Here is a 14,615-nt window from a genome sequence, read left to right as displayed (position 1 = left end):
AGTATCAGATCAGCAGAGACAAGGTATGTAAATCTCAATTCACAAGCTAAGATTCCTCACTCTACAAAGTAGTCCGCTGCATCTGAACCAATCTTGACGCCACTTTTCATTAAGGCAACGCAGGTAGCAGTAGGGAGCTCTGCTGTGGTAATCCCCATGCTATTCCTGGGCTTGCAGCATGCCCCAGAACTGGAAGCTAGATCAGGAATATTAGACTGTGAAGGCCTGGTTTACACTAGAGCCAAAGAGCTACAGATGCTTCCTTCTTATGTGCCTTTCCTTCCAGCCTAAGACTGCTATGCATTCCACAAGGGATGCAGCAGAGCAAACTACTGGGGAGGCAGTGATTAGGAAAACTGTCTAACCATTATTAAAATAACACATACACATACTGGCCTCTGGAGTGAAGGATGTTAAAGTAAATTCTGACTCTCTCTTGGAAATACTATTTGGGCAAATTTTTAAAAATCACCGAGTCACCACCAGCAAGTCAGGTTTTCAGTACACACAATCCAGTGACTGAGCCTACTTTTTCTGGCTACTACAGGTACAGGCTAGGTCCACGCTGCACACGCTTTGAAACCATCATCCAAGTTTTCAAAGAAGAATCAGTAAGAAAACAACTGCTGCTAATACAACATACAAACATTAACATATGCCCAACGAACTGTATTTTAGATCATTAGATTATTTGCCAGAAGCCTGTTCCCTGGTAAATAATAGTTACTGTTGTTATACCTAAACTAGTTATACATGTCACAGCTTGTTCCTCAAAGAGAACATTCTATGGTCTTTCAAGAATAAAAACCTGCTTTATTTGGCACACAACACTGAAGAGGTCTTGCAACATTTGAAGAGGTAGTCAAACAGAGCAATTCAGTGCAAGGGATCACAAAATTTGATCACCAACCAAACCTGAATTAATCTCTCAGTTCCTGTAGATTAGAAGATAATATTAACTCATTCTTTCTGCTTGTTGACTTTTGCATCCCTTTATTTGTGTATTGAAAGAACAAGTACCTCTGTGGGAACTCTGTGCCCAGACAGCTTGATTATTTATCAAGTTTACTTTGGGCAAGTATCCATCATTCTCTTGTGAAATGAATGAGGTTCTTAAATTAAGCAAACAGCAAAAACCCCTCTTCACACAGAGGTTGCATTTTCCCTTAGTAATAAGGTTTAGTGGATACACCAAGGTCCAGTTGCTGATTTGTCTCCTCGACGTGAGGATTTAACTACTGTCCAACCAGAAGATGAGGGGCAAAGGGTGGGGTGTGAACCAGAGGAACTCACTAGAATCCTTTAGGAGTCGCTATGTGACCCTCACCTTGACTCTGGGCGGTTTGTGGGGACCAACTCCTTTCTCGCTGCCGCTCTTTGGTCGGAGTTTCCGGGGGTAGCGCACCTCACCCACCGGGGCTCTCCACCAACGGCCGGGCTCCTGCAGGGGAGGGGCTGTTCCCCGGCTGACTTCGGGGACAAAGGTAGGGGCCCTCAGCGCTTCCGGACCGGCCCCGGGGGGCCGCAGCCCACCCGCGCCTCGGCCAGGAGGCCACCCCGGCAGGAGGCGCAGGACGCGGGCTCCGAGCCAGAGAGCAGCCGGGCGCCGCCGCTCGCCCCGCGCGGCCTCACCTGCCGCTCCCCAGAAAGCCGCCGCCACCCCGCCCTCCCCGCGTCCTCGAAGTAGCCCGGTACTACACAGCAATGGCGCAGCCGGAAACTGGCCCCCCGACTTCCTCAGGCCCGATCCAGGCGAAGGCCGGCCAGTGGGCGGGTCGGGAAAGCCGCGGCTTCCGCCTTCCTGCTTCCGGCCTGGCGGTGAGTTGGGAGTAGGGGTCCGAGTGCCCCGTCCCGGGCGCGACGTAGGGGAGGCTGGTGGCGGCCGCTGCAGTGGTTTTGCCCCCGTACCCAGCGGAGGAGGTCACGGCGACGGGGGCGCCAGGTGTGGCGGGGACGACCCCGGATTCCCGGGGACCGCCCGCTCTGCGAGCTGCACCGGGCCCGCGCTCGCCAAGGCCGAGGGTCGGGTGAGCGTGACCCCGGGCCGGGCCGCAGGGTTGGGTGAGGAAGGAAGATTGAGAGAAGGGGAAACGCGAGGAGAGGAAGTGCGGGTGGCGGTGAAGTGCTATCAGCTGCAAGTTAAGGCGCCACCTGGGTCTGGTCTGCAGGTCAAGCCCTGTCGACCCCTTTCAGAAGGAAGAAGCGTAGTGTTTATTCTACGTGTGGGAGGCGCGTACCTTCGTGTCCGAAATTGAGGTGCGCGGGAAATGTGTCTTGTGGACGGTAACTCCTTTCTCTGTTGATGGCAGAAACTTTGCCATAACCAGATCCTTCACTTCCGCTTTGCTCTTTTATCGCAGAGTTCTTTTGCTTATCTCTGAATCTTGCAATAGTTAATTTATTAATGGGTTGGAGAAGCTGAAGGAACAGATGGATATTTGTAGAGCCTAGTCGCGACGTGTGTGGGTGTGGCGTACGAATGGTGAGGGGGAGGCTAGGATATTTGAGGATATCTTAGGCACTTTAATGTCTTCAGTTGAAAATGTGGAGGAATTGTAATAGGATATAATTAAAACCAGTGGTGGTAGTTTTATTTAGGTGATGGGACTGTGGGTGATTTATATTTTGTTTTGCGTATTTTTGATTTTTCTATAAATAATATAAATTGTATAATAGGGAGACAAAACCTTTGAAGAGTAAGACGGTGTTTGATTTTGCAATTGTTTACTTAACCTTATAAACAAATCAATTGACTTTTTTAGTATAAAAAGTTCAAGATTTGGGAATGGATATGCTGTTAACATATCAGTGAGCTAACTTTTTATGTTAGTGAGCTTCGTAATTAATTTTATTGTTGAAATAAGTAATTTACTAAAATATTTGATCTTCAGTAATTAGGATTTTCTTACAGGGCATTTGCAATTGTGTAATTATTTCTTTCTTCAAATTAGAAAGAAATATATGTTAAATGTGTATAATGTGCCAGGCAGTTTTACATGTCATTTATAGATTGAATATAGAGAATTTAAAATTTTTCCATTTAAAATTGTATTACAATTATCCTTAGAGTTGTGACTTTAACTTTTTCTTTTATCTGTTGTTTTCAACCCACCATTATATAGAACTTAAGCCTTCTCTCAGAAGTGTATGGTGACCTAAAGAAGACAACCAACCAAGGGTCATATGAAATTGTGATTGGCTAATAATCCCAGGACAAAATTAGAGATCACTACTCAAGCATAAGGTAGATGATTTTTAAAATCCTAGCTGAAAATTTAAGTGACCGTATATATACCCATTCGTACACAGTATTCTAATTCTCCACTTTGAATAGAGATTGACAGAAATATGAGAGGTTGAAAAGCCTCTGGGGCAAAATAGAAAATGTCACTCAAATCTACAACATCCTCATTTGCCAGATGGCCCTCCCTTACCAACTCAAAATGGAACAAAATGCATGACACCTGTAATGGTTAATGTTCTCATTTATTAAATTTGTTCTCATTTACTAAATTATGTCCTCAAAGCTGAAAGAGGGCATAAAATAGCTGTCACCTTTTGCTTATTATCTCTTTGCATATAAATAGATATTATCATGGTTCCCATACTGTCTTATTTCCTTCCTGGAAACAGCCATCCGTTACCTCCTTTTCTCCAAGCATTTCACATACTCTGTGGCTTGTCCTTTTCAGGCACCAAATTTGATGACTGTACTTTTGTTAATTAGTACTTAAGGGTACTAAGGCTATGTCAGAAAATGACAAACAGGATTCATCTATTTCCTGGAATGAGCACATAAAACTCAAGATTCTTATAAAACTCTGCTGGTAAATAAAGTGTGTCTTGAATATAGGAGTATGTGACAATGCATAGTCCTTATGACAGATTCCACATGGTTTTTACTTTTATCTTCTATACCTTAACACCTTTTAAGTGTCGCTCTTCTGGTTGTCCTTAGTTGAATTATTCTTTCCTACTGGAAATATTAGTTCTTATTAAAATATAAAAAAGTACTAATTAGTACTTTTTATAAACAAAAAAAACCTGTTGAGTGATAATGGACTTCTGAGTTAACTGATTGTATGATGTAACTTTTTCAAAATTTGATTAACTACATAGTCTTTTCTCTTGTTCTCTCCCTCCCCCCACCCCCCTTTTCCTAAGACCTCTACAAAGATGTTTGATATAAAGGCTTGGGCTGAGTATGTTGTGGAATGGGCTGCCAAGGACCCATACGGCTTCCTTACAACAGTTATTTTGGCCCTTACTCCATTGTTTCTTGCAAGTGCTGTACTGTCCTGGAAATTAGCCAAGATGATTGAGGCCAGGGAAAAGGAGCAAAAGAAGAAACAAAAACGTCAAGAAAACATCGCAAAAGCTAAACGACTGAAAAAGGACTGAAGGAATGAATAGGCTCTGCAGCCAGAGGAACATCATTTGGAAAATTATGCAGCTCTAGAAGGCTCCACTAAGGTTTCTTTTCTGGATCTTTGACAGTATTGTTTAGGAAACAAAGTCTGAGCATATGGATCATGTTAGCTCTCACCTGTACTGTAGCAACTTTTGGGCTTTGCTGTAGAAGTCTGTTGACAGTTAATTGTACACTGACATTGGTTATGCTACAGGTTCTTTATAATGGATCTAGTCATTTGCCTTTTTGCAGCTTATATAGTATAATGTGAACATCCTGTGGAGAAAAAGGACTTTAGATTATTTAGACTTTAGAACTCTACTCAAATAATGGCTTAAAATGGGGTCCTGCTCTGGACAAAGGAAATTATGAATGTAAAAATCAGAACTGTGCTGAGGTGAAAAGTGTGCTTTGGCTTAAGAGATACAGTATATTAATTACATCTATCATTATTGCTTATTTCTTGGAATAGAATCATTTCTGGCTTTCTCAAAGCAAAATAATATTCTTCAGTGAGTACTTCTCTATTTTCTGGATTTTTCTCATTTTAGCTTTTGAGATACTGGTAATTGACTAGACATTCTACATTTTTTAAAATCTAATTTTATAAAGAATTCTCTTATTATCTTGACTATGTAGAATACCATTTACTGGATACAACAATTTTTGTACTTACGAACACTGCCATTTTCTTAGAGGTGGCTTGAGTAGAGTAACACTATGATTTAAAGCTTGCAGTAAAAATGCCAAATCTTGTAGTACCTTGGAACCAGTTTATTCTCATTTGTGCTAAGTAGAAATGTGAAGTAGTTAAAATGTCTTATCAGGTAATTTGCTGATTATATAGATACCACCTTTGTTTTTCATTCCATTGTTTGTTTTAAGTCATGTTGTGGTGATGTTCTGTACTTTTTGATCAAACAGGTTCACGGTGAAAATTAAAATTTCAAATTTTTTTTAAGGAACTTTTAAAGAATAACAGTTAAGTCATATTTCATAAGTGGTAAAGAAAAGGCTTAACATTTGGAAGAATTTTGTTTGGCCTAGTAGTAATTGGGTGAAAAGGTGTAAATTATGTCAAACTGAGAATATGTTATGATTAGAAATAAAGAGCTAAAGGATATTTCCTTTAGTTAAGTAATATAACTGGAACTTTTTACTCCTTAACATGGCTTTTATAAATGCATGGTTAATAATTTTATTTGCTGTCAGTAATGAATAGCTTATTAATGTTTTCCTCACTTCTGACAATGAATTTTAAATTACAAAAAATTGTCCAACAGCTTTCATTTAAAAATGAAACCAGATATTGAAATAAATTTGATACTTTTTTTTATAAAGAGGTCCCTGGGCTTTGTTTTTTTTGGTGAGGGGAGAACAATTCAATAATACAAGTTAGATATGTTACAGAAATTACTTTTCAAATGGTTATGAATTTCCTTTATAGGTAAGTATACAGTTGACCCCTGAACAACACAGGGGTTAGGGGCACTGGCTCTCCCTTGCAGTTGAAAATCCCTGTATAACTTATAGTAGGCCCTCCCCATATATTGTTCCTTTCTATATGCAGTTTCTCCGTATCTGCAATTCCAAGGTTCCTCTGTACTCACAGTTCCACATCCCTGGATTCAACCAACCCCGGATTGTGAAGTACTGTAGTATTTACTATGGAAAAAAAAATCTGTGCGTAAGTGAACCCATGCAATTCAAACCTATGTTGTTCAAGGGTCAGCCGTACTCGTAAAAGTTCAGAGCATTGTTTCTCAAGTATGAGAACCTAAGGATCTCTGAGAATCTTTATGGACTGGTTTGAACAATATTTATTACTATTATTTTAGGTTGTCAGTTCCTACTTGGTGCCAGTGCACATGCTGCAGCTCCAGGCACTAAAATAATTTAGTGTTTAGTTGTGAATTAAGTTATTCAGGTGCTCTAGGATATGCTTTTTATGTTATTGAAATTAAAACAAAACTTAAGAGTTATCTACTCAAGCTATGGTTTCACTGTTCATTGTGAGAATTTAAAGGTATTTAACTAAAATATATTTTCCTGTACTTTGTTAGTCTTAATACAATTTTATGTTTGTTTGACATAGGCCATTTGTTGTTTCTTCAGCATTTTTCAACATCTGTGGAGCCTTTTTGTACATGTAGGATCAACAAGGTTTTACAATATTTGTGTCTGTTTGTGTGTGTTGTGGGAGAGGGGTATGTAAATTAGAGACTACAGATCTTCCTTGATTTACAGTGGGATTACCCTTTGCAAGTTGAAAATACTGTAAATTGAAAATGCATGTAATACTTAAGACCAAACCAACCAAACTTCATAGCTAAGCCCTAGCCTTATACCTGCTCAGAACACTTATATTAGCCTACAGTTGGGCAAAATCATCTAGAACAAAGCCTATTTTATAATAAAGTGTTTGAATATCTCTTGTAATTTACTGAATTGAAAGTGAAACTGTACTGAAAGTGAAAAACAACGGTTGTATGGGTACAGGATGGTTGTAAGCATGTCAGTTGTTTACTTGTGATTGTGTGGCTGACTGGCAGCTGTGGCTCCCTGCTACTGCCCAGCATCACAAGAGAATGTCCCACCACACACCACTAGCCCAAGAAAAGATAATTCAAAATTCAAAGAACGGTTTCTGTTGAATGTGAATGTGTATCATAAAATCGGAAAATTAATGAATGTGTATCATAAAATCAGAAAATTAAGTCAAGGACTGTGTTTTGTGAGGTTTGAGTTTCTTTCGAAAAATCAATCTTTCACTATAACAAATACTACTTACTGTTCAAAGAATCCCATTTACTACTATCCAGAATGCTTCTTTAAAAAATTGCCTACCTATTATATTGTTTCTGAAGTTCTGGGAACTAATACAGTCAATTACCTTTTTATGGCTGGTTTTGGGGAAAAAACAAATAGGCTGAAAACAGGTTGCCTGTAACAAACATTCTACCAAAACAAACAAACAAACAAACAAAAAATGTGTGTGTCAGAATTTGATCCCTAGTGTCCTTGTGGTAAACTTCAGCATGGTGTTACTGTATCAGATGTGCAAGGGCATTTTAAATTTATTTCTTGAAATTACAGTGAGCAAGCTGGAAATAAGCTTAGGATTCTGTGAGCTGGAAACCCAGTTATAACTAACAGCTCTTCACCCATCCTTTATGGGCACTTTATACCTCATCTGGTTATAAGTTAGAGTAAGTCTGCTTCCTGTTTAGGAAAGATTGCTTTTATGTTTGCAGCTGATTATAGGGTTACTCTGATTTACTTCAAATCTGGAATAAATATATAAGGACAAATTCTGTATTTCTCAAACATATTGAAAGGGATTCTGTGTTAAAAGTTTGGGGAACACAAGGTAAGACAATTCATTCCTGCATGATTTCTTGGAGTCTTTTAATTTGACTATCATAGACTCTGCTCACTTCTTTTTCCCCAAAGAACACAGTATGAGAAAGCCTAGTCTAAATGAATTCAGGTTACATTTTGAATAGTGTGGTTAATGAGATAGCATTAAAAAAAGTCAGTATGATGGTACTGAATCAAGACTGATGAAATTAAGAAATAAGTAACCAGAAATCTGTTAGTAAAAATAGGAATGGAAAAGGATATCAATGGGGAAAAATTTCCTCCATTTTGTTGATTTTTAACTTCAAATATCCAAGGCATAGCTAATAGGCTAGATTTATATGATTAAGCCTAACAGCCAACATGTGTTGTATATTTGAGCAGTCTGTACAATACAGCCTTTGGGGGGGGAAATGCTATAATACGCACATACAGCAGAGGTATAGGAAGTCAGGAAGGATTATCTGAAAGAGCACTTAAGTAATATTTGACACTCTTAATTATTTGAAAATGAACATTTTAACTTTTGAAGTTAAAACTGCATAGGTTTAAAATCTGTCTTGAAGAAATGAAGAAAAACTTCATTTTTTCATTTAAAAAAACTTATAAAATGCCCAAAATGTAACTATTTAAAAATGTGAAATATGATGGACAAGTGAATATTTTATGCAAACTTTGACTCTACTTTGCATGCATATAAAAGCCAAGTATAAAGACAAGATTGTTTAGAAAGGCAATCTTAATTAGGCCAAGATTACATATAGTTCAGTTTTTATGTAGGACTAAATGTTCTCAGAATTCTATTCTATACTACCTAACAGTATAACCAGTCACCCTAAGAATGAGGAAAGGAGTGTAGATGGATTACTACAAACTACTCCCATCTCTCAAAAACCACTTGGAAAGTGCATGGTTTACTAATAATGGGTCAGTATTATCTTACTATATATAACATAACTAACTCTTGGCTAAGATTTTTTTTATTTATGTAAAATAGGTATTTTTAAATAAAACCATAAAATTAATATAAACTGTCATACATTAAGACATTTATAAACAGCCTATATAGCAAACATTTGTAAAAGATGTATATATAATACAATTAATAAGTTAATAGGAATTTGGTAGTAGAAACATTCTATTTGGCATGTTAGAATTTATAGTTTTTCCTGTAATCTAGGATTCAAGAACATCTTAATTTGCAGTCAATTATACAATAAATTCTACCTCTTTTTATATTGCCTACTGGCTATTTTCTTTTTTTCTCTTTGGTAAAATGTGATATTACTTTGTAATGATATGAAGAGATAAAATGATTAACCTGATATTAACGGGGCTGCTGGAATGTTAATATTACTACCTAGGGATTTTTTCTGTTTTTCAGTAAGTGTTGTGATTACATTTTATTACTTGTTTCAGTATAACACTTTATAAAATTGTATTTTCTGTAGTTTATTTCTTAAGCAATTAAAATTTTTACCTTCTATTAAGTAAAAATCTTAACCTATGTGTTTATAGGAATTCATTGTTTAACACTTAACCAAGGATTTCCTTATATTTTTCAGAGCATTAAAATTTGGGTCATTTATTCAGTACCTATTTATTGAGCACCTATTACAATGCCAGACACTGAGAAGACCTCTACATTAGAATTAGAACTCTGTGAAAATGTATGACTTTACAGAAACACTTGTACATAATCTGTTTTAACACTGTCATCTGTCTTTAATTTCTTCAATGTACAAGCCACTGTAATCTTCACTATCAGTGAAATCACTTTCTGAGAACCCTCCCCTATTTTCTATATTCTCAAAGTAATTTTTAATCTCACAGAACTATAGTTACTGTATCATTTTTCTGTTTACTGTCCTTTCAGACTTTTGTGAGGAACTGTCTACTTTTGTTGGTCCTAATTTCTCCCTTCACACTCCAACCTCGATCCTACCATAAACTAGCTTTTGTCCCACCTACTCATCAAGATCTTTATGTGTTTTTTTTTTCATTTATCAAGTAAATTTTCTTGGATTCCACAAGTTTTATCCAAGTTCATTTTTTTGATTAGTTCATTAGAATCTTACAGAGTGCTTCTCCAGAAATAGCAGGATTCTCATTTTTTCTTTTATATTTGATCATTTAGGAGAGCTCAATATTTACCCTTATCACTTCTACCAAGATATATTTTGGGTGGTTTCAAATGATTGTAAGGATTCAAAATGTACTAAGCATTTACAGCTACAAGATACTTTTCGAGGGAACAATCCAAGGAGGGAAAAACCAAGCAAATTTATAAATAGAGAATGATGATTAAATCAAGTGAAGGATTTAAGTTTAAAAGAAGTTAGGGTTCTATAATTCATAACCTCACACTTATTATTCATACTAAAAACAAGTTCTTAAGCTTAATGGACTAGAGAACTACTGTACAGTTGGAAAATACAAAGTAACTTTTATTTGTTAAAATAGTCACATACATAAAAATGAAATGATTTTACGACAGTGCATTTATTAATTGTGGCTCTTGCTATCTTGCGGCATCCAGGATCCTGGCTGAAAGGTTTTACCAGTGCTGGTGGGAGCCACTGAGGGTTCTTCTTTTCCAAAGTACCTAGCGGAGGCATGACCTTTAATCTGAGTTTGAACTGGTGGAGCCAAGAGTTCCTTGTTGCTCTCTTCACCAAGGAGTTTTTCTTCTTCATAAATATCTTTGCTTTTCATTTTAATTTCTTCTCTATATTTTACATTTTTTAGTATTTCCTGCATGCATATATAAATGGAAGAAATCATTAAATTTCCAGTTAGAAGAAAACCCAAACAACAGGTTTTATAAAAATAAAATAGCTAGTAAGAAATAAAGTACATATGTGCATGTTACTTGCTTTGTATTTAAATAATAGATATATGCAGAGTAAATCTGAAAAAGTTATCTGATATATTAGTGTTAGTTGGATTACACAACTCTGTCCTTGTATACTATAATAAAAAGATGGGAAGGATCACGAAATAGAAATATTTACTACCCAGTAAGTGAAACAAACCACTTAACATGAAATATTACACAACAGCATAACAGTCACTCTTATCAAAGATTTTCTAAATTTAACAGCTATTTTCTGTCTCAAAAACTAACCAGTGATTGTACTTTCTGCAGAGGATGAAGCAAAGGTGAGATGGATGGCCTCAGAAAGATGCCCCTACCACCAGTCTTCTTTTCTCTGTGGGACTTAAAAGCATGGATGCTAAGGCCACCCTCTATAGTGCCAGGACCAAGTCTCATCTATTTTCCTTTCTCCTCTGGAGTGGTATGGCAGTGAAGAGGACAGGAATGGAGTCAGAGTTCCATGCCCTAGACACCAGTTCCAGAGAGGAGCTTTGCTATTGGAAATGCTTCCTCAAATCAGTGCAAGCCATTTGTGCAACACGGTTCTGTCACTCAGATTTGCTATACCCCAAACAACAATGTATCTATTACTGTATTTCACTGAATGCAAGACCATCAGATTTAAGATGCTAAATCATTGTTAAATGTATCACTAAAAAAGGCAATTAAACTCCTTCACATACCCTGATTTCAGAAATGTTAAAATCTGAAAGATAGGCATCTTAAAAACAGATGAAATACAGTAATTATATCTTTTATCTTTATTGATTCCTTCTTCCTCTTCTATCTTAAAAATGATTATTTCCAAATGGGTGACATTTTAAAATGTTCATTTTGCTTATCTATATTTTCTGATTTTTCTTTAAGAATATATGTTACTTATAATATGAATGTTAATATAATTAATATGACAACATTGACAAGTTCTCCCAAGTTATTTTTCAATTTCAATACTTAAGAAAATGACATATCTGAATATCCAAACGCATGATGCAGTCTTTCTGTCTCTAACATGAATTTCAAGTAGTAACAGTCCTTTAAAAAGGTAAGCACTGATATTTAAAATCACACTTAAAATAATGGTTTGTACTTATAAGAAAAGATCTGGGAAGGTTATAGTGTTACAGACTTTTAGTTTTAGATACAAAGGGCCCATCTAATGAAACTTCACCCTGCCCCAAAGCTAACATGTGAGGGAAAGAATATTTATAAATATTATTCTTGTAATTTCCACAACATAGATCAATTCCCCATGAGTGGTTGCATACCACAGTAACTTAGGTTAGGGACAGCTGCTATGAGTGAGGGTGAGAGAAGTCAGGATTTGCCTTTCAGACGCTCTGTAGAATTCTCAGGTGAGGTGACTATATATATAACAAAGGAAATCCCTCAATATGATACTGGAAATAATGGAAGTAGATGGAAATATTTTTCAGTCTGAGGACATCTCTTCACTTCATCTCCATACTCTTCAAGACCCTCTGCAAAATGCTGTGTCTGCATGGAATCTCTTTCTCCTGAGCAGAATGAATGGTTCAGGACTGGGCTGAGCTTGCACTGGGAGCCCACCAAAGATAGCAAGGCGCTACTGGGAAGCTGGTATGCAGCTTGGCTGGCTCTGGTATCAAGAGCATCAGTCATGTCGCCCCTGTGGATTTCAGCTCTGCTGCTGCAGTCTTACAGCTGGTGCGAGCCTATGCCGTCTGCATAAAAGGAAACTAAGAGCAGAGAGCTGTTCCTTCTTTTTTCCTGCCTTCACATAATTTCTCTTTACTCATCATTACTCTGTTAGTTTCTTTCTTATAACAGCTATTTAGGCAAATGAAAAGCCAATCTGAATATGTTAATTATATTAACATGAAGATGAAAGATTTCAGAGTTGAAAAAAATGGACTATAGTTTTTCTAGGAAATAAATTTTTTTGTCTTAAAAAAAAAAAAAAAAACAACTAATGGTTACCAGACCCCTGCTAACAGCTTCCAGGAAAATTAAACAGAACATAAATCATTTTTGAAAGGAAATCTAGTTTTGTAAATATTTGGAATAGATAAAATGAAAAGTAGTTAGGTGAATAAAAAGGAATCTGTAGACTTGAAGATAAACAGAAATAATTTTGTAACAAAGCCTATCTTATAGCAGAAATTACTATGAAGCAAGCATTTTTCCTTACATTATTTCCTTGGAACAATATCACCTTGTCTCACTGTTTATCAATAAAAACAGTATGTTTGTTTCAGTGTTTGTATAGGGATAAAGCAAAAGTAAGTAGGTCTTCATATAAATGTTTATATGTTTGAAACAAATATTTATCCTTTTACATACTGCTTTTCTCCCTGTCAGTGTTCAACATTAAAAAAAATAGTTGGATGGTATTTTATCATTTGCAATATACCATGACTTCCTTAATGACTACCCCTACTGTTGTTTCCAATATTTCACTTTTTCATTAAAAAAAAAACAGCAGTCTGATGACTATCCAAATAGACGGTTCTTTGACCCAAACACACATAGTTTCAATCCCAAATCTACCTTTTACCAGCAGTGGCACCAAAAAAGTCACTTAACTTTTTTTCAGTCTCAGTTCCTTTATCTGAAAATGGGAATACAGTGACTATGTATGTATAAACACTTACACCTCCCTCATATGTATGCTGTTTACATTGTTAGGTCTTCTGAAAGTCTGTGGTTAAAAACATGGACTTTGAAGCAGGACTAACTGCATACAAATCTCAGTTCTGCCATTTACTATCTGTGTGACCCTGTTAATGTTGCTTATACTCCCTGTGTCTCAGTTTCCTCATGTGTAAAATGGAGATTACAATCTTACTGTCTTCTTCAATGGGTTGTTGTAAGGACTGGGAAAGAACTGGCTACTGGGCAGTGATAGTACAACAGAAGAGAGTACAGCTGAATTTTTAAATAGTGACTGTTTATTTTACTCCACTGAAAATAAACATACCAAACTTTCTCATCACAGGGTAGAAATACAATCTCAATACTTATACTTTTGTTTAAGTACTTAAAATTTTAACCCACTAATTTGTGACATACATTAAATAACTATTTGTTGTGAAAATTTTGTAAATAGCAGAATCCCCACATCAGTTGCTATCTTTATGAAGAATGAACAAATTCATAATTTTGCCAGGATGAAAAAAATCTCCAATTTAACATGCTATATAGTCTGCAACAAAGGCAGCAACCATTACCACTGGGTTGAGAACAGAGGTTTTAATAAGACATAATCTACTGGCTTGAAAACAAAATAGAGTAACTGGTGCCAGACTAGTACTTCTGTCATAAACAACCAGAAAACTGGACAAAAAACAAAAAACAAAAACCTGGACTTTCAGATACTAAAAAATAGTGAGTGCAGTACTGTGATCCCAGAGAGAAGGGGTAAAAATGACATAAGCCCTGTAACACCTCAGCTTCCTGGAGGCATATTATGCTGCACAGGGTAGGGGAATCCAAGAAGAGGCTGGCGATCTTGTTGAGCTAAAGACATAGAGATGGTTAGGGAGGATGAGGAAGCTGGAATTTGTGGGGCAAAGTACCAGAAAATAGAAAGAGTTCTAGATATTTACACACTTGAGTGTTCAGCTGAATGCTAAACAGTATATGAGTAAGGTGAGACTCAACAGGGCCAGGAAGGTCAATTTCTGGCTAAAGAATAACTACCGGGGAGCTGTAAACTGAACAATTGCAGCTTGTATGAGACTAGGAGACAGCCAAGTTCTAATCAGCTGGAGATGCCTCACCAAACCTGCAGGGCTTTCAGTATAAAGACTTCAGAAACATCACTCCTTAGGAGTAAGGATAAATTAGCATGAGAGTAGAGATAACTCTAGACTTGCACTGTCCAATACAGTAGCCACTAGCCATACATTGTTTAAATTAAGTAAAATAAAATAAAAAGTTTAATTCCTTAATTGCACTGGACACATTTCAAGTGTTTAGTAGCCA

The 14,615-nt window shown here is 36.8% G+C and overlaps 3 protein-coding genes across 5 annotated transcripts in view; 1 reads left to right on the top strand and 2 right to left on the bottom strand.

Annotated features, from left to right (window-relative positions):
* The window catches only part of LOC105084855 (uncharacterized), a 99,263-nt gene extending 97,697 nt beyond the window's left edge, over nucleotides 1–1,566 (bottom strand). Inside the window, exon 1 of the mRNA XM_064480889.1 lies at nucleotides 1,328–1,566. The gene's annotated coding sequence lies outside the window, so the exon portion shown is untranslated. The remainder of the gene's footprint in view (nucleotides 1–1,327) is intronic.
* A 115-nt stretch (nucleotides 1,567–1,681) lies between these two features.
* SMIM15 (small integral membrane protein 15) lies at nucleotides 1,682–7,133 on the top strand. 3 transcript variants are annotated; one of them, XM_031445745.2, is made up of 3 exons: nucleotides 1,682–1,818; nucleotides 3,123–3,244; nucleotides 4,165–7,133. In XM_031445745.2, the coding sequence occupies exon 3, from the start codon at nucleotides 4,177–4,179 to the stop codon at nucleotides 4,399–4,401; it is 225 nt and encodes a 74-aa protein (XP_031301605.1). In that variant the 5' UTR covers nucleotides 1,682–1,818; nucleotides 3,123–3,244; nucleotides 4,165–4,176; the 3' UTR covers nucleotides 4,402–7,133. The 3 variants fall into 3 exon arrangements, with proteins under 3 accessions (XP_031301605.1, XP_010973209.1, XP_010973207.1); XM_010974907.3 differs by lacking the exon at nucleotides 1,682–1,818 and adding an exon at nucleotides 1,893–2,027; XM_010974905.3 differs by lacking the exon at nucleotides 1,682–1,818 and adding an exon at nucleotides 2,112–2,256.
* Nucleotides 7,134–10,192: 3,059 nt separating this feature from the next.
* NDUFAF2 (NADH:ubiquinone oxidoreductase complex assembly factor 2) overlaps nucleotides 10,193–14,615 on the bottom strand; it is a 153,693-nt gene continuing 149,270 nt past the window's right edge. The window contains exon 4 of the mRNA XM_010974904.3: nucleotides 10,193–10,525. Within this exon, the coding sequence (XP_010973206.3) occupies nucleotides 10,277–10,525 (249 nt within the window). The 3' untranslated portion in view covers nucleotides 10,193–10,276. The remainder of the gene's footprint in view (nucleotides 10,526–14,615) is intronic.

Source organism: Camelus dromedarius, chromosome 3 (genome assembly GCF_036321535.1).
Source record: "Camelus dromedarius isolate mCamDro1 chromosome 3, mCamDro1.pat, whole genome shotgun sequence".
In the NCBI taxonomy this organism is placed as follows: Eukaryota; Metazoa; Chordata; class Mammalia; order Artiodactyla; family Camelidae; genus Camelus; species Camelus dromedarius.
Note: the sequence above shows the minus strand (reverse complement) of the source record. Positions and strands in the feature narration are given on the sequence as shown.

Coding starts and splice junctions, on each gene's coding strand:
- SMIM15 (XM_031445745.2), top strand. CDS start 4,177: ATGTTTGATATAAAGGCTTGGGCTGAGTATGTTGTGGAATGGGCTGCC.